General features: G+C 41.7%; 1 protein-coding gene across 2 annotated transcripts in view; it reads right to left on the bottom strand.

The window, feature by feature from the left end:
- MDH1B (malate dehydrogenase 1B) overlaps positions 1 to 20,171 on the bottom strand; it is a 29,013-nt gene that overhangs the window by 2,448 nt on the left and 6,394 nt on the right. The window contains exons 3-10 of one of the 2 annotated variants that reach the window (XM_029225816.1): positions 18,526 to 18,660; positions 18,192 to 18,334; positions 15,590 to 16,086; positions 12,248 to 12,389; positions 10,742 to 10,905; positions 7,320 to 7,459; positions 6,966 to 7,017; positions 2,005 to 2,085 (exon numbers count right to left, since the gene is read on the bottom strand). In XM_029225816.1, the coding sequence (XP_029081649.1) occupies positions 2,005 to 2,085; positions 6,966 to 7,017; positions 7,320 to 7,459; positions 10,742 to 10,905; positions 12,248 to 12,389; positions 15,590 to 16,086; positions 18,192 to 18,334; positions 18,526 to 18,660 (1,354 nt within the window). Of the gene's footprint in view, positions 1 to 2,004; positions 2,086 to 6,094; positions 6,145 to 6,965; positions 7,018 to 7,319; positions 7,460 to 10,741; positions 10,906 to 12,247; positions 12,390 to 15,589; positions 16,087 to 18,191; positions 18,335 to 18,525; positions 18,661 to 20,171 lie in introns of those variants that run through there. The other variant, XM_029225817.1, reaches the window with a different exon arrangement.

Below are 20,171 nucleotides of genomic sequence, written 5' to 3'. Positions count from 1 at the left end.
TTCACTTGTGTGCATATAATGAAACAAAAAGTTAAATGAACGAGATACTCACCCTTTTCTAATCTATTCTTATCCTTCTCTTATCTTTTCTAATACTTATCTTTTTATTTCTATCCTATTCTCATTCATTGGAAAAAAATCTGCTCTCCTTACTTACCCTTTTAGCATCAATTTTATTCTAGTTCAAGGAAAAACGCCAGTTATTAAATCCATTTCATGACCCACTAAATTTTTTTCACAACTCACCTAACACACAATATGGAAAGCACTGTATCTTGTTACATTTGATTCCAATGCTCATTGAATAAACAGCCCTCACGACAACCTGAAATCAACCCCATTTTCTTCACTTAATTACCACTAAAGTTCTTTAAGATTATGAATTAGTTAAGCCTAAGAGCCTTAAAATTTGAATGACCAACTTAAATCGCTCTGTTGCAAAGACTTGGGAATACATACTCGACAATCTGGCTTTTCTTCCTCCATCCTGGGAAGCTGCCGGTCATTCCCTTCATGAGAGACGATATAGCTTTTTCTCAGTTCTCTCACGGGGGCCATAGTGCCCTCCCTCCTTCCTATGAGTGTTGCTTATCACCAGCTGGGCCGACTAGAATAATGGTGCTGCCACCCAGGTACCCAGATACACTGTCTGACTGGGCCTCTTAAAGATATGTATTCTGGCTGGAACTGAATTCACCACGCTCCTCTGGATAGTGATTTGGGCTGCTTGAGCATCTTCCGGAGGGTCAGTGATGAAGCTAGATTAGCTCTCTAAGCGTGCCCCCATCGATTTCATGTTTTGTCCAGACACCAGCTATGTTGCTGAGCCCTCCACCAACTATTCAGCCAAACAACGGATGGACTCTACCTACCTTTTCCAGCTTTCTTCATCCTTTTTGGATTCCCTACTCTAGCACAGCTGCCCTACTTATCATCTTCTGAATATAATTTGATGCTGCCTTTGGTTCACACTTCTGGCCATGCCTTGATCCCCTGAAATGCCTGCTTTGCCCCTGTTTTTCCTTCTGGTGGGACACCTTTCACAACCTCTTCCCTACCTGCCCCTCTACTTGCACACCTCCTCTTCACCAAATTACATGAGTAATTCCTACTCCTCCTAGACCAGCTTCCATTTCATCTCTTCCCGAAAGCCTTTCCTAATACTCTTTATGTCAGGAGACCCCCTATGTGGTCCCACTATACCCTCTATCATAACACTTACCTCTCCATAAGGTAGTTTTCGCTTTGCTTTGCAGTCACCCACGCTAGATGGTGAGCACTTTGAGGGCTAGGACAACGTTCAATGTATGTTTATGTCCCTAGCACCTCTCACAGTTTCTTCTTTCAATGGTGGTAAAAACATATAACATGAAATCTACCTTCTTCACAAAATTTTACATCTACAGCACAGAACTGTTAACCATAGGCACATCATTGTACAGCAGATCTCTAGAATTTTTTCATCTTGTGTGACTGAACCAGCACAGCTTCTGAATAAATAAATACATGCTATTGGATTATTTTTAGCCATCTTAAGTCTCAACTAGATTTCTAGATATTATTAAAGTTTTCCCTTCATACATCACAAGGATCTTTTCTTTCCTCGTGAGTTTCTAGATTATATACTTTCTTTCCTTGTGTACTACCTTGCCCTGTTTCATCAAGCTTTTTAATTTATTGTGTGTCTTTGCATTTACTTTCTCATATTCTCATGGCTCCTTTCCCCCAGATGTGATTGTGTGGCCACAACTCCCTTACTGTGGGTCCCGGTGTCTCTCACAGTGACCAGCATCTAGAAGGTGCTCAGTGAATGTCTGGTACCATCCTTCAAAGATTTCAATAGATTTTTAACAATGATTTTTCTTTTTTGAATATAGGATAAAGGTGATGAAAGACTTAACTCTCATTTTTTATGGCTAATAAATGATCAAACTCTTTTCTTTGAAATTTAGTATTAAGCCTTGGATACAAAGGGTACTTTTTTTTTTCAAGTGATATACCTACCATCTGAGACTTTGCAATGTTCCCGGTTGTCATTTGTGGTAGGTAAGGTGGTCTTTTCATCTTCTTTGGCTAAGTCGGTTTCTAAAAGTCAGGAAATTAAATTAATTGAAAAGATTAAACAAACCTCATACATGAATCATCTCATTGATATGGTAATAAGCAGAGATCTCCAAACTCTACAAAGTTCTGATTATTTTCAATGCTCTGAGCTTGGAATCTCTGGAACAGTGTTTTGGGCGAGGTCCAATGGTGACAGAGTTAAGATCAATGAATGAATATATATATATATATATGCATGCCTTGACTTTTGTTAATAAAACACAGCGTAAAATCAGGTCATTTTCTTTCACAAAACCATCTGCAGTGCAAGTGTTATGGGAAATTTAGGACTACCTACCAGTCAATGGAGTCAAATTTAGAGTGACTGCCTTAAAGCTCATTATCATAAGAGGAGTTTGCAACTCTAGTCTGCTAGGCAGGAGGAGAGGGCCTTAAATTCTGGGAATAACTCGAGGTAAAACCAACTGGTCATTGGACTTCTGTGCCCACCCGCTCCACCTCCATGCTGCCTTGGGGCTTTGTTTGGTTTGGCCCACGCCTCGTGACTTGACCACCAGCCACAACCGGCTCTCAATTCCCAAACCCCACGCTCTGCCCTTCGTCCCACTGCTGGTGCTGTGACCTCACTAAAGCCTCTTGCGTCTGACCAAGGGCAGTCCTCTGTCCCCTGCCAGCTTCTTTTCAGTTAATCCATTCTGAGAGACAGCAACTGCTTTAATTGGTTGTCATCTGCGCCACACTGATTGTTAAATATTTTCAATATCACCCCTGCCTGGGGCTTTTAAATTTTATTTCTATTTATTACGTCCTTCCTTGTCCAGTGGAGACCCCTGTAGTCCATCACTTCATCGGCTTCCTTGCAACTGCCCTCATCTTCACTGCCTCACCTGCTTCCTTCCCAGATGCTAAGTAAAGTAACAAAACCGTACTCATTTTCCATTCCCATATTCAAAGCCAATGAGCAAATCACCTCAGCACTCATTTAGGGCACCAGTAAAACAAGGACACAAAAAAATATGAGAACAGTAAAAACTTTGGGAAAAAAATTTGATATTCCAAATGAAGTCGTCATGGAAATACTCAGAATTTTGTTGGAATACTGTACAGTGTTAGTTTTATTCTAATTGCATTTATTCTAATTGCAGGGGTGGCAGTACTCTCTAATATTTCAGGGCTTACTACAGATCATACATCTAGGTTTCCTCTCCTGCATCCAGGCAGCCGAGCACCTTTGCAGGGAATCACGCAACTGTACATTGGAGTTACTACAAATTTCACGGTCTCTAAATTCCACTGAGCCTTCAGCTCTGAAAAAAAAATCTGGCTTTTTCCATTTTTCTTTCCTTTCCTCTTAACAAATTATTTCAAATCTTCACCTCTTCCCTTATAACTCTAGCCCTTCCCCTAGTTTTTAATCTTTGGGACCTGGCCTTGCTGCCCATTTTGTTCTGAATCCCCCCATCCGACATAATTCCCTGCATCCCATCCATCACCTCTTCCCTTCTCTTAGGTCTCAGCAGCAGAGACGCTTCCTGTGTGAAGCTGACCCTGTGCTCTGAAGCTTGTTTTCTACTGCTGTCTTAATGATCTTTCTCCTCCCGCCCCTCCATCTCACCCTCTCACTCTCCAATGGTAGGTAAACGTTAACACCCATCCATCCAGATATCTATCTCTCCACTTATTTATATTTTTGAATATGTCAAACATGCACCTGGAATGAAATTCAAAAGCCACGAGAGACCATGCAGTGAAGAAGTCTTCCTTCCCCAGCCACTCAGGCCCTTCCCCACAGGATCACCATGGTTACCAGCTACTTCTAAAAAACCAGCACCTAGTTGCTGACGACTGCGCAGCCTCATCTCCAGCCCAAATCTCTCTGCTGGCTTCCAGAGATATGTGTCCCTCACCCACTGGACATAAATTCCTCTTGAAAATCTGCTCCTTCTATATTCCTTACCTTGCCCACAGCTTCCCAATCATTTTCATGACTTAGCACACACAGCAAATGTCAAGGACAATAGAGGTAACCAGCCTGGGGACTCCAGCTGCCCCATACTCAGTCTGTGGAGCTAAGGGGACCATTAGCTCCACACCCCCAACCCATTTGTGGCTGATGGTTTGGGAACTGCTGTCTTAGGGAATGACACCACCATATGTCGAGATGCCAAAAACATTGGGACATTCTTGACCCTCCGGAGCTCTCTCTTAGCCTCTATCTCAGATTGGTCAAGTTATGTCAACTTCATATCTTCAAATCTAGCCCCTTCTCTACATCTTCATGGCCACTTCTTGGTTAGGGCCCTCATCATTTCTCTACCTGCAAAAAGATTGGTCTTACTACTTTTGCTCTCTCCCATCCAATTCATTCTTCTCATTAAGAACAGAATGATCATTTCAAAATTTGAACTTGCTCCTGTCCCTCCCCTGCCTAAAATCCTTCACTGGTTTTAACAAGATAAGTAACCTCTCCACCTCCTGACATTTCTCACTTCAAATTTTATTTTCCAGATAAAATGAATTGGCGGTTCACAGAAAGTTCTGCCTTATGTCTTTACCTTTGGACACCTTGTTGCTCCCTCTGAATGAACCAACCCTCCCATTTATCCCCACCTTAGCTAATGTCTTCCTTCCTCTCATGACTTGGTTTAGATGTCACCTCCTTCAGAAAGCCCTTCTATTGTGTGAAAATCCTGATGGGGGCCCTTCTCATTGTTCTCAGCACCCAGCATGTTCCTCAGGCCCGCAGCACTAAGCACCCCAGCTCCACGGGGAGCTGGGGTCCTCCCCTCCCACTCTGGTCTCACTTCTGCCTTCCTCAGTCCACAAAATTTCTCTAATCAAAGTCACAAATGACCTCTGTGTCCTACATCCATTGGGTACGTTTCAGGCCTCATTTTATTTGACCCCCTCGTAGCATCTGACAGTGTAGACCAGCCCTCATTCCTGAAACACTCTCCGCCTTTCGGTCTTCCATGGTGTCAGATTTCAGGGGCTGTCCTGACTGATCACCCCTTTTTCACAGTCCTCTGTCAGCTGTTCCTGTTCTACTTAACCATTAAAGGCTAAGTTCCTCCAGGCACCCCTGCTCTCTCCAATCTCCATCATGCTCATGGCCTCATTCCTATTTATAGGCAACAACTCCCAATTTGATTAACTGCAGTCCAGATCTTGCTGAGCTCCAGAAAGTATGCAGTTCTCTATGTAATGTATCCATTTGAGATATCCTGTAGGTATTTCAGAATCAAAATGTAAGAAACTAAACTAATCCTTCCTCTACTCTGGCAGTGCACTCGTCCTCTGCCACCCAACAGACACACGCATAGGCAAACACACACACTCTCTCTCTCTCTGTCTTTCTCAGATAATTTCCTCTACTATTATTTCCCATATTGGTAAACCCACCCCATTGCTCAAGCAAACGAAGTCTGAGTCCTCTGACATTCCCCAGAGCCAGTCCGTCATCAAGTCTTTGACAATTCCACCTCCTAAATATCTCTCAAAATTCTACAGCCTCCAGCCTCAGCTGTAATCACCGCTTCCTTGTGTCACTCTGCTACCCTCCTGATACTGGTCTCCCTGCAAACAGTCTAGCCTTGTTCCAATTTATTTTCCAAACTAATCACAACCCGATTGGGTCATTCTCCATCCAGAAGCCTCTGCAACTCTCATCTACCCTTCATGTCTCTCTCAGCTTCATCTCATTAGGCTTTGGCCACACAAACTATTTTTGGTGGTTTTTCAAACAAGGTGACATGATTTCCTGCCTCAAGGTCTTTGCTCACATCCCCAGGTATAAGCTCTCATAGCAGAGCACCCTGTACTTCTCGTGCCTAAGACTCACCACAGCTGCAGACATTTGTGTAAATTACGATCCCCTGATGGACTGTAGGTTTCAAAAGGCAAGAACAGGTCTATCTTCACCACCCCCATATTTCTAGCTCTTAGCACTGGCTTACAGTTGACACTCCATAAACACCGGTACGTGGAAGGGATGTTGGGCTCTCAAAAGGCACTTGAGTGCCTTTCTGTAAGTGAATTAATTTATTTATGTTTGTATTTTCATATTTCAGATGAGATTTTCTTTAAGACAAAAGAAAGAAAGATGAGACCACTTCCTTGTAAGTTTACAATTAGAGAAAATACCAATAGGAAAAACAAGCTTATTGAAATTTATTTTTTTAAAGTTACCTAAAAGTAACTGTAGTGTTGTGGGTTGTATTGTGTCCCCCCCAAAAATGTTGAAGTCCTGCTCCCTGGTCTCAGTAAATGTGACCTTACTTGAAATTAGTTTTAGCAGATATAATCAAGTTAGGATGGGGTCAGACTGGATTAAGGTGGGCCCTCAATGCAATTACTGGTGTTCTTGTAAAGAGAGAGAGATTTGGCAACATAGACACACCCAGAGGGAAGACAGACTTGTGAGGACCGTGGCTGAGACTGGAATGAAGCAGCTACAGGCCAAGAATGCCAATCACTGCCACCAGAAGCTAGAAGAGGCACGGAAGGGATTCTTCCCTAGAGCCTTCTGAGGGAACATGGCCTTGCTGACACATTGATTTAGGTCTTCTGGTCTCCAGGACTAGGAGACAATAAATTTCTGTTGTTTTAACCCACCCAGTTTGTGGTAATTTGTTATGGCAGCCCTAGGAAACTAATACATATGGTATACATAAACTTTATAAGGCAATAGTGTCTTTAGGATGTGATTTCTTTAGCATTCTTTTAAGAAACTTTATTTCAAAGGACACACTAAACCTGGTAGTTTATTTTGTCAATAAGTTACCTTAAAAGTGATGAAATATGAATTATACTTATTTATATTAAATAGTGATTCCATTTTAACATATATTTTAATACTCTTTTAATAGCAGCCCAGTAAAACATCGTATCTAAAAGATTACCTGATTGATACGGCTGAAAATTTATCAACTCTCCAAGTGCGACAAGTTTCTCCTGTGGAAAAATTTTGTAATCAGAGAATTAAATGACCACAATTACTAACGATCATTCTTTAATAGAAAAACGCTGATTCTTGACGTTTAAGTAACCAACAACTGTTTTTAACATACTAGAAATTACATAACCAAATGAGGAGTGTTCTTCTGCTGATTTCTTCAAACCTTTATTGCCTCCTTATTGTTCTTAGGAATAAGAGGCAAATCGAACCCACAGAAAATCAGTGTATGCGTTGATCTAGCGGAATCGGTTTCAGGCTATTATTGAAGTCAGTTCCCTCGGAGCTATTCTGACATTACCTGAATTAGATCACTTGTCATTCGGGTCATTATTTGTTCACTTATTTCAATATCTTCGAGATCTGTAAGAACCACCCAAGTTCCATTCTCAAATTTCACAGGCATAGAAAAGACAATCCCTTCAGGAATACCAAACTGGCCTGCAGGGAGCAAACACAAAGCAAAGCAACACGAAAGCACTCAGATAAATAAACCTTCCTGGTAACACTGTAGATAAGGACAGACATAGTACATGCTTTTTAATGATAATGGTGGATTTAATGATAATGGAGGAATTTCTGCAAATTCCTCCCCAGGGAAGATTGAAACACTTACTAGAGAAGTATTTATTGAGCACCTCTCCAAGTTCTGACAACTTGCCCTTCTGTGTTTCTCTCAGAAGGAAGAACCATTGTTCCATCTTTATCCCTTTTGTCACTGCTGGGTTCAGATGCCCTGCCTCTGCCTTGGGAACTAATGCAGTCCTTCTCTTCCACCTTGTCTGGATTCCTTTTGTCTGCTTCCTTGGCTTTTCCTTGCCCCCCTAGGTAGCCCCTGAGCCCCAGCACGTGTCCAATCTTGCCTTTGCTCTTCCAGCCTACTACTGCAGTCACAGAGCCAAGGGGCAGGCAGTGGGAAGGGAAAGTCGGTGATCTCACAGTTTCTAGTTCCCAGTTGAAATGTGCTCCAAATAAAAAAAATGGATAATGCTTATCACTAACTGAGCAACCTTCAGATAAAATGCCTCCCGTTTTCTGTGTCTCAATCAAATAAGAAAATTATTCTTGCCATTCTATTCACCAAAAATGTTGTCAGTATGGAGGTTCCTTAAAAAACAAAAAACAGTTACCATATGATCCTGCAATCCCACTCCTGGGCATATATCTGAAGAAAATTCTAATTTGCAAAGATATATGCACCCCAATATTCACTGTAGCACTATTTACAGTAGCCAAGACATGGAAGCAACCTAAATATCCATTGACAGATGAACAGATAAAGAACATGTGTTACTTTTATACAATGGAATATTACTCAGCCATAAAAAGGAATGAAATATTGCCACTTGCAGCAACATGGATGGACCTAGAGATTATCATACTAAGTGAAATAAGACAAAGACAAATACCATATGATATCACTTATATGTGGAATCTGAAAAAAAAAGATACAGATGAACTTATTTATGAAACAGAAATAGACGCACAGACATAGAAAACTCACGGTTACCAAAGGGAAAGGGGGGGCTAAATTAGGAGGACGGGATTAACATACATACTCTAAAATACATAAAATAAATAACCAACAAGGACCTACTGTATAACACAGGGAACTATACTTAATATTTTGTAATAACCTACAAGGGAAAAGAATCTGAAAAAGAATATATATATAACTGAATCACTGAACTGTACACCTGAAACTAACATGACATTGTCAATCAACTATATTTCAATTAAAAAAAAAATGTTGTCACTAGGGCAAAATATTGAGGAGAGTCAAGAAACCAGGATCTAAAAGACTTTTCCGTAGAGGATGTCCCAGGCCCTCTGTTCACTCTCTATTTGAGAGCCAGCCTTATGAGTGAACAACGGATGAGGGTCTACATATGTGTTACCATTTCAGGGACACAATGATCACTTGCTCTTCACCTCACTTGCCCCCAACACTGAACTGCTTATTGATGAATTCCTACAGAGATTAATTCAACTTTTTTTTGGCTGCACCGCGTGGCTTGCAGGATCTTAGTTCCCTGACCAGGAATCGAACAGTAGAAGCGGGGAATACTAACCACTGGACAGCCAGGGAATTCCCCAATTAAACTTTTACAGATAAAGATGAGGTTTTAGGTGTCTATTTCACTAAAAAGGTAACACAGTGATTTGAACTCACACTCGCAGATGTTCGTGCACATTAACTTTAATTGAACAAGACACATTGAGAGTCTACCCATGAAGGAGCAACAAGTAGACCCAGCCAAAGCCCTGCCCTCAGGGTGGGCGGACTCTAATGCAGAGGGCATATGCAACTAACCACCCCATCCATAAAGGCAGGCTGTGATATGCTCTCTGATAGAGGAACAAATGCTATGTGAGTACAGAGGAGAGACAGAGATTAATTCTGACTTGGGGGGTTTAGGGAGATTTCCGTGAGCTGCACCATAGTCACTGTAACAATGGGAAGGATCGTGGTTCCATTAATAACATAAAGGATACAAGAGGTGGATCAGACTGGGGAGGATGACAACAGGTTCAGTTTGGTGTGTGTTGGTTTGAAGTGACAGCATGACATCCAGGTGGCAATGTTTGACAAGGTAAGGCTCAGCAGCAAGGCTGAGATGGGAATGGATGGGCTTGTTCAGGGAGAATGTTAAAGCACAAAGGGAAGACATGCTTTAGGTCTTCAGTGCACAGAGCATCAGCTATTCTCTCTTTCCTATTTTTCAATAAATAGTAGAAGTGCTCTGAATAGCTTTTAGCAGATTAAAATACTAAGGATATAAAAATATATCCACAGTATTTGTGGATGGAGAGCAAGCTTTCCACATTCCGGCTGCTGCCTGGTACTCTGAGATCTGGGTCTTGCTGTGCCCTTTGTATCGTGGGTCTGTGTCTTTGCTCCTGCAGCTCCTGTGCCCAGATGTTCTTCCCATACTTGTCTGTCAGGTAAACAACTACTCAAGCTTGCAGGTGAGACTTCCTGAAGTGTCACCTCCTTTACGATGCAGGTCCTGATTCTTCCTGCTGCCTGCTGAAAACTGACCTTGCTTTCGCTTCCTCAGTAGGGATACAGTGAGAAAAACTTAACAGAATTATTTCATTTATGCATGTGGCTCTCCTTTACTCTGCTGTGAGCTTCCTGAAACGCAAAAGCCGGGCCTACTCCCTATGTGTGTTCCCAGTGCATGCACACAAAATACTGTTGCACTGCTGAATGGATAACTGAAGGAATGCAGGCATGAATGAATGATTATGGAATTGTGAAAATCCAGAGAGCTTACAGAGCCTTTAAAGAGGTAGGAGCGGGCTTCCCTGGTGGCGCAGTGGTTGAGAATCTGCCTGCTAATGCAGGGGACACGGGTTCGTGCCCCGGTCTGGGAAGATCCCACATGCCGCGGAGCAACTAGGCCCGTGAGCCACAACTACTGAGCCTGCGCGTCTGGAGCCTGTGCTCCGCAACAAGAGAGGCCGCGATAGTGAGAGGCCCACGCACCGCGATGAAGAGTGGCCCCCGTTTGCCACAACTAGAGAAAGCCCTCGCACAGAAACGAAGACCCAACACAGCCAAAAGTAAATAAATAAATAAAATTAAAAAGTAACTGTACCATTTAAAAAAAAAAAAAAAAGAGGTAGGAGCCTGTCTAGGTAAGGACACAGAAGTAGGAGCACAAGGCATACATGGAGGTTTTAAAATATCGTAAGATATGAAAAAACCAGATTTACCTTCACTCAGTACCCCTAAAGACACAATCTCCCCAGGGGGTGAGCCATGGTACCAGTATTTCAACGTAGTGGCTATACTGTGTGCAGCTAAGATGCCCCCAAATTGTCTTCCTGTGGCGGTGAACTTTTTAAGACTTTCCACAAATTCTCTGTTTACCCAGTCACTGTAAGGAGAGAAAGAAACAATTTTACAATGGAGGGAATAGGAATGAATAAGAATGTTCCCTGGATCAATGGATCTGAGTACAAGAAATCACCTCCACAAAACAGAAATATGACTTCCTGTGCCCCTTCTTCAAACTTCTTTAATCCCATAAAGAGTCAACTGAAAAGTAATGAAACAGAGCAGAAAGGAGTCCTAAAGTTTCAAACTAAAAACTTGATACCATAAATATGGAAAACAGAAAAGTGGCCAAAGGCTGCAAGAACAATTAATTTCATCACAAAGAATTTATTCTCCATAGAGGCTATCTTGGAACCAGTAGTATCCTTCATTTTAAATAAAATAGTATCATGAAATGTTGAATTATTCACATTGAGAACTAAAGAAATAATTAAGTTTTCTAATCTGAAGTTTAAACTCGGGGAACAGTCCAGCTGGACTAGAAAAAGCATGAAACAGCTGCCCTTGCTAAGCCGGCACGATACAGCTCCAGGAGATGCTGCCCGCACCCACACAGCAATGCAAGACAATGAGTCCAGGGACACAATTTCTAGGTGTGGGTAAAGGAAGGGAAGGGAAGAAAGAGGTGATGGAAGGGACATGCTACCACTGGGAAAGTGCTGCAAAGTTTCAAAACTTGTTCCAAAGGCATTCCTCCTCCTTCCTCCTTCCATGCCCTTTTCGTAATGGTGGTGTTGACTGTGACAGGCACAGTTTCTAAGTGCTTTGCCTGTCTTAACCCATTTCATCTTCCCAATGACCCTATAAGACCCGCACTCTGTTACCATTTCCACTTGGCAGATGGAAAAACCGAGGCACAGAGACGTTAAGTAACTTCTCTAAAGTCACACAGCTAATGAGTGGCTGAATGAGAATTCCAACCCAGGTGGCTTGGCTCCAGAGATGGTGTCCCTTACCACGTCTCAATTCTGCCTTTCCTGGAACCCAACACCCAGCATGGCCTGGGCCTGCTCACCATTATAATTCCTTACTCTCGAAGCTTTTTCAACTACTTTCAACTTGGACAGAGGTCTTTACCTTAAATAAGATTCACTTTACATATGTTTGCTTTAGTGATAACATTAATGGCATCTTTGAGCCACTTTAAGGATAATCTGAAATATAAAAATTCAAAATTCCAAAATCAAATAAATTGGGGGTGGGGACAGACTAGTTGAAATTCTGTGGAATTCTCTACATTTCTTCAATAGAAAGCATAAATGAGGATGAGTGTGAGCAGTTACTTCTGCACACTGATTTCTAAGATGATTTTTAAATGATTATAATAACATTACACGTTTATTCAATATTGTTAGACTACTTCACTTAAAAAGATACTGTACCTATCAAAAATCAGGCTTAAAACAGGGCGTGAATAGTGAGGAGGTCCCCAAACAGCACTCTCATATCTGTAAACCTTGGCTTTTCTCAGATCGACGTAGTTATTTCCACTAATATTACCCCAAATTATCACATCTTTGATGCCTGTGAAGAAAAGAAATTTAAAAAAATAACGTAATATAAAAAATTGACTGTAGTCTACTTTCTGTTTGTGTGTTTGTTTTACAATTGGTCCTTTTGCTATAAGACAGACTTAAGTTTATGCTCCCTAAAAATGTGCAAACAATGTGGATCATCTCCTTAATCATCAGAGTCTGGCCATTCCTAATAATGCAAGTGGATGGTGTGAGCATAGGACTGACTTCAGGGAACACTGAAATGCTCCCTGAAAGAAAGCGCTACTGAAAATTATACCCCCGCTCTGGTCCTAACTTCACCACTCTGCTTGCCATGAAGAGGATTTTTTATCTGCTTTGATTCTGACAGAGAGTCCCTGATTTTAGACTGGAATAGAAATTTGGGCAAGTCACTTGACTCCCTGGGTGGATTTCATTTCCTGCAGAATGGAGGTGCTGGAATAAGAGGACCCCAAGGAACATCTTAATCAAAGAAGATATATTGAATTAGCTTGTATGTGTGAGGCACTTTTAGGTGGGAGGCTCAGAAGAAAACAAATCAGCCCAAATCCTTGCAATATTCTGGGGGTAGAGGGGAGTGGGTGAGAAAACAACTACTATACAACGTGATACATACTACCAATAAAAAGAAGAGGATGGGGGTAGAGAGAAATAGGAATTGGTATTTCATATGATTCTAATATATGAAATTCTCTCTAATAATTCTCTCTAATAATTGTGGATTTTCTGGGAATGTATCTGAAGTGAAAATAGGGGATTTTATTGATTTATTTATAAACTTATTTATTTGTTTAAAAACTTAATTCTCTTAAAAGGTCATACCACTTTCTATTACGGAGATTAAATTCTTTCCTGTTCTGTATGAGATAAGATTGCTGTTGGCTTCAAGTAACAGAATATCCTTCTGACCTGGCTTAACTAGAAGGAGTTTACTTTTCTCAGATAACAAGTCGAGGTAGGCAGTGACACAGGGGCTTGTTAAGCAGCTCAAAGATGTTACTCTCTTGGCCTTCCCCTCATGGTCCTAAAATGACTGCAGCAGCTCCAAGTATCACACTCTTACAGAGTTGTGTTCAAAGGCAGGCAGGAGGGAAAAGAATTTTTCTTAAAGCTTTAAGGCCCTTTATAGCTCTAAATGCCTTAAATCAAGCTAGAGAAAATTATAGCAGACATCTGCTTTTTTTTTTTTTTTTTTTTTTTTTGTCCTAACATCTCTTCCTCCATTTTTTCTTTAACAGCATACTGGCCTTTCTTTAAATAGGTACCCTTCCCCAATTTCAGTCCATTTGGTTTGGGTGAAGCTGTCCTTACCTCTCAGGTCTATCGATAGGCATCAGACCTAGATTCCAGATTTCTGGCCACACTGACTTGGAGAAGGGCATGTGGTCCAAGCCCAGGCAATGAGATCTTATTCTGCTACTTTTATACAAAGAATCGAGAGAGAACTCTCTTTTCCTACTGGGGTAGTTAAGCTATGATGCCGGTAGCCGTTTTGCCACTTTTTAGAGAAAGCCTATCCGAGAATCAGAGCAAAGCTGAGGAAAACAGAGCTGAGTGATGAGCCAGGTGAGAGCACAAACCAGGCTTGACTTCATCACTTGAACCCCAGCATCCGGCTATGCCCCAAATAAGAACTACTCCTGCACTCTTCAGTTATGTGGAAAAAAAGCTCTGACTCTGGTCGCTTTGAGTGGACTTTCTGTCACTTGTACAGAAAGAGTTCCAACTAAGCCAATGTACATAGTCTGAGAAACAGGTTTATGTGTGAACTGAACTCAAGGGATATCCTGAAAAGGTCTGCTCCCCTCTTGGCATCTGGAATTCTCCTGGAATAATTCTCCCTGATGGTTTTTCTAGTTCATGTTACTTTGTTTAACTCTGTCTTTGTCGTTGCCAACTTCCTCCTTACTACTCCTCTGACAATTCCACTTTAACAGCCATCCCTCTAACATTTCCCTTTTTTGTCCCAACTTGTCTCCACTTTTCTTTTTTCTGCTGCTCCTGTGCTTATTGGCTTTGAATACAGCAGGGTTTAGAAGTTATGGTACCACCAGACCCACAAGAGAGCAGCTTTCTGGTTGAAAGTGCCTGCCCTGTTTTAAATTTTGTAACACTGCCTCTTCTTGCCACTTTCATGAGTGTATCATAGACCTTTTGTGAGAAATCAGTATCTACACATATACATATAAGGTTGATAACAGAGATAAAATGATTAGGAAATGTTTTCCTACTGAATAATTTTAGTACCCATTTGGCTGAGGTATGCAGTGACCCTGGGGGTTAAGACACTAATGATTTGTATGCAAGAATACCAGAAGTTATGGTCCTAGGGCTTTGCCCTAATGTGTTAGGGGCTCACCGAAGTCCCTTATAGCTCTGACTGAGAGCATTCTAGGCTCACATTTCACTGTCTTCCCAATTTTGCTTGATGTCATGTCTTGCACTTCCTGGCATTCTAAATGGACTTCGTTGCACCTGCTCCATCTAAGGGCACAAATAGCTAAAGTCTGTCAAACATGACAAATATTTTTAGATACAGCACTCCCCCTTTAGATACAAAAATCCATTTTCTGATTCTGTCTCATCCTCCTATGATTTTGACCTCTATAAGTACAAAGATTATTAGAAGCAGAAACTGATCAGATAGCATAATCACCTTAACAAGTTTACTATCCTTGCAAATGTTTAGCTTGTGTCGGGCACTCCTCCAAGCACTTTAGAAACATTATCTCTTTAAATCCTTGCATCAATTCTAGGATGTAGGTGCTATTTACATCCTCATTTTACAGGTGAGGAAGCCAGACACAGCAAGGTTAAGTGATTTGCCCCAAGTCACACAGGTGGGAAGTGGGGTGGGGTCACTTTAACAGAGCCCTGAGTATTTTTTTAAAAAACACCGATTACATTGGTTGACGGAAAAAAAAAAAAAAGGAATATTAAGTTTCAAATTACTACTTGAAAAATAGAAATCTTATTATTTAAATATTTGTTTCTTAATTTTAGAATGATGGGAAAAGATCAGCTAGTCACAAAAGCTAGTAGAAAGAAAACGCACAGTAGTGAAGTCACACAATCAGAAGTTCTTGGCCTCTGCTTCATACTTTCTAGTCCAGATATCCCGACTGATTTTAGAGGGGACAGTGTTCTTCCTAGCTGCTGTGAAATCACGTTGTTTAAAACCAGACATGGAAACAGGAGCTCACTCACATGACGGAGTCGTTTTCAGTTTTCTGGCCAGCGCCGCCTTCGCTTTGCCTTCTACGCCCAAGGCCACAGCGATAATATTGTGGGCGAAGTTTGGGGCGTATCTCATAAGCAAAGACGTTTTGAGATTCACAAAGGTTTTTCCTCCCACAATAATTCTGACGGAATCATGAGCATTTTTCTCAATCAGGGATCCGTAGAGGTGGCACAGAGTAGCCTTGCTTCGGATGCAGTCTTCCAAACTGTACACCTCCTTGTCCACGTGGTCGTCGAGAAAAATGATCACGTGGGCCTGGCGGAAGGCCTCCTCCGCTTGGGTGCAGGCGGACACACTCTGCAGGAAGGGCGACGCCAGGTCCTGAGCCTCCTTCACAAGGCTTGTGAGTTTCTCTTCTGCCTGCTTGTTGTCAAATAGGTTTATGCTAATTTCCATATGCGGTCCAAACACTTCACCACTTGTCAAGATGGGAATTAGGTTGTAGCAGGCAAGAGCCGATGCACTAATAAAAATGCAAAGCCGATTACGAGTGGTTAAATCTTTTGCTCCTTTTCAGGCTTTATTCTTTTTTTTTTTTTTTTTTAAAGTATCAACCATGTATAGAAGTCTTTTTTTTTTTTTTTTAATAAATTTATTTATTTTCGGCTGTGTTGGGTCTTCATTGCTGTGCGCGGGCTTTCTCTAGTTGCGGCGAGCGGGGGCTCCTCTTCGTTGTGGTGTGCGGGCTTCTCATTGCAGTGGCTTCTCTTGTTGCAGAGCACGGGCTCTAGGCGACCGGGCTTCAGAAGTTGTGGCTCATGGGCTCTAGAGCGCAGGCTCAGTAGTTGTGGCGCACGGGCTTAGTTGCCCCGCGGCATGTGGGATCTCCCCGGACCAGGGCTTGAACCCGTGTCCCCTGCACTGGCAGGCGGATTCTTAACCACTGCGCCACCAGGGAAGTCCCCAGGCTTTATTCTTAATAGATATTCTTCTGCACGTGCATTAATAGGGTGATTTAATATATTAAATTGGCATACACAGCGGCACAGACATTTTTAAGGCTAGAAATCAAAAGTAGAACAAAATAATTCTCACTGCTAACTTCTTGCTTTGGCCATCTGAAAACAATACCAAAGTAAGAAATGTACCTGTTTATAAGGCTTTTCAAATTAAATAGAATAGGCAGAAAGCAAAATTTAAAAGAACTGTGTCATATTACTGTATATTACTGTAATTACGTGTTTATATTCTTTTTTAAAAAAGATAAGGAAATCAGTTTCATTTAACCATAACTCTTTTCTATTTTGTACCCTTATCTGCAAATAATGACATCTTTTAGAAAGGCCTATTTTTCCAAATCCTTATAAAGAAGCCTAGGATCAACACAGGCGAGGTATCATGTATCTGCGCCCACAATTCAGCTAGTATCTGAGTACTCTATAGCTTGGCTGATAACTGAGAGCCCTAATGACCCCTGAGGGGGAGTTTAGAAATGCATCCGGGCATTTTTTCACAGTGAGTTTGGAGAGAGGCTCAGTGGTGTTTTCAAGAGCATCTGTACCATTTTAATCCTTTAAAAATATCTAGGGGCTTCCCTGGTGGTCCAGTGGTTAGGACTCTGTGCTCCCAATGCAGGGGGCCCTGGTTCGATCCCCGGTCGGGGAGCTGGGTCCCGCAGGCCACAAGGAGGAGCCCGCATGCCGCAAATAAAGATCCCGCGTGCTGCAGCTAAGACCCAGCGCAGCCAAATAAATATTAAAGAAATTCTAAAGCAGATGTAATATTATTAAATCTGGGTGTAAAGTTCATGTATGGTTATTACATCATTCTCAGTTCTTTTCTGCATTTGAAATCTTTCATAATAACAAATAATTTTTCAGATGAGCCTGTATATTAGGATACACACATAGATAGTAAGAAGGGCAGTGTGAGAGACAGATTGAGAGGTGGGGAAAGGAAAGGGGGAGGGAGAGATAGAACAAGATGGACAGCAAAAGGACAAAGAGAGAGACAGAGCACAGAGATAGAGAGAAAAAGCGATGACAAACATCAAATGTGTCCACCCACCACTGAGAGCGAGAGTGACGAGAAAAAGTGAGAAGGGGTAAGAGTGAGGGGGGTGAGGTTCCAGAGAATGAGTGCCACATGGAAGAGCTAAGGATGGGGACAACTCTAGCAAGTGGGAAAGAGGAAGGGGGCAACAGTCAGGAAGATGGGGGAGGGAAGGAAGGACACAAGGGAGAGGGAAGGAAGGACAGTGAGGCGACGAGCAGGATCGTATGAGCAGCACACAGCATGAGACACACAGAATGAGGGCAGGAGAGCTGGAGACAGTCATGCAAAGTAAATACCTTTGCTATAAAGTTGCTCTTAGATTTAGTATGTATGTGTATTATATGCATATTACATACACATTGAATCTATATATAGTCTAAAACTCATACATGGGGCTACACTAGGGGATATATAGGCATATACGTATATTCCATATCTATAATATTCGTATACATACATACAAATCTCACACTTGACACTCAGATATTCTTCCATCATGTAACTAATCCTACATCATCGTCCTTCTAAACATAAAAAGCCAACCTCACGAATCCTGGGATTTGACGGTCCCACCTGGTGATCCAGACCTGCAAGGGGTTGATGAGGCCTTTCAGGGCTTCTTTCTCCAGCTCTTTTTCTATGTGTGCCCCCAGGTTCTCTTGAGCAGCTGTCTTCATCAGCTCAGTTGTCATGCTAGAGGTGACACCATAGTAAAGCTAAATATTGGGAAAGAAAAAATCAACACCAGAATAGCTGACAATGGCTATAATGGAAAGTTCTTGTTTAAAGCCCAAATAGAGTAAAAAGAGAGCTGAGAGAATACCTTAGAAAGCAAGACGTTGGAAAAATATAATAATAGGAGAGAACAATAATGTTTTAGACAGATAAATCAACTGAATTTGTATACCTGGGCATGTTCTAGGAACTCGTTATATCCTCCCAAAAGCAAACCCTTTCCTCCACGATCCAACAGCTCTCTCCAGATGATGGGGGAATTTTTGTGACTCCACTTATTCTTTTTACACAACTCTTTCAGCCACTCCTATTGAATGATAGAGTCCATGAGAAGTCGCACATTGAATCTGCCTTGGAATTCAATGCTTTAGAGTTCAAACGTTAAAATACTAGTTTTTTTTTTTTTTTTACTACCTCTGTGTATACATAATAAAATTTAGATATCTTTAAACTGTAAAATATAAATATAGAAATAGTGATGAGTTGAGTAACAAATTAATCAAGTAAGAAAGAATATTCTTCGAATTCATCGACCCAATAAAGGTACTGAATGTTGCTCTCTTTCCTGAGTAGACCTGAAGTGCAAGGGTTTGGCTTAAAAAAGGAGCCGAGTTTTCCAACTCAAGTGGTCTTGTGTATGAGATGTCTCTGGTCTTAGGGCCGTATAAATTGATACTGCTTTCCAAATATGTGAGTATAGTTTATATTTTTTAGATTGAATTAATGAGCTAAAAATCATCTGGGGATTTCTGATAATATTTACTAGAAAAAGTTTAAATCATCATTGTCTGGTTTGTGTACACCAGGCCTTCCAATGACAATACCTGCATAGAGACAGAGTGCAACATTTCTATGGGTAAAGTACATGGCAACATTCTTGTCTTTGGAGGAATGTATCATGAAGCTACCTTACAAATGAATTTCCCTCGTTGATGTTTCCACCATGATGATTCCCCCATGGCCTCTCTAGTCACAACGTAGCCTGACCAGTGAAATACTGGGAATCTAGAAGAAAGAGACTCTACCTCAAAGGACCTTCAGCAGCGAGCAGGGCATGGTGATGTCCTGGCAGGAGTTGGAAGAATATGTACAGGACCAGACCCTGAGGGTGCTGAATCAAGAGTGGAACATAAAGCTGGACAAGAGAGAATTTCTCAAAATGAATCACTCTTCTGCTATTCAAGAGTGTACACCCTGACAAAGACCTCAGAAGAGAGTGCCAACATGTTGCTAGGATGGCTCTTCAGAGCTCGGAGCAAGGGATGAAATAAAATGGAAATGCCAGAACTGTCATGGAAGACCATGGAAGAAGGGATGAAAAAGCTTAGAAAAAATGGGCTCGCTAGAGTGGATACGCTATGACGGAAGGCTGGAAAACTATTGGTCACCTATGTTCTCTGGAAGGGCCTGGAGGACACTACATTCACCACAGTGACAAGGAATGCACTGATGAGAGGGGTCTCAGCATCACTGAGAAGCCTGGTGTGGCTGTCAATTCTGGGCCATGGCTGTTAAATGACATGCTCTTACAGAGCTGGGCCCCATGGCAATTGGGATGATAGAATTCTGAAATAAAAGAGGACGGGGGGCAGTGCCCACCAGAGAACATCTATTATGACAGAAGCACTAAGCAACCCAGCAGTAAGATAACTTAGACAGCTGAAGGCACAATGGGGACATGAAAAAGTTAGAGCTTATGCAATGGTCTGAGAAAACAAGCTATCACTCATCAAAGCTGATCTAGCCATTGCTGCTGCCATTAACAGAGATCAACGCAGACCTCCTGTTAATGGCACTGTCCCTCAAAGACAACAACCA

This window comes from Monodon monoceros, unplaced genomic scaffold (genome assembly GCF_005190385.1).
Source record: "Monodon monoceros isolate NGI ecotype Baffin Bay Population unplaced genomic scaffold, NGI_Narwhal_1 Super_Scaffold_16, whole genome shotgun sequence".
NCBI lineage: Eukaryota > Metazoa > Chordata > Mammalia > Artiodactyla > Monodontidae > Monodon > Monodon monoceros.
The sequence above is the reverse complement of the archived record's forward strand: the minus strand, read 5'-3'. Positions and strand labels throughout refer to the sequence as shown.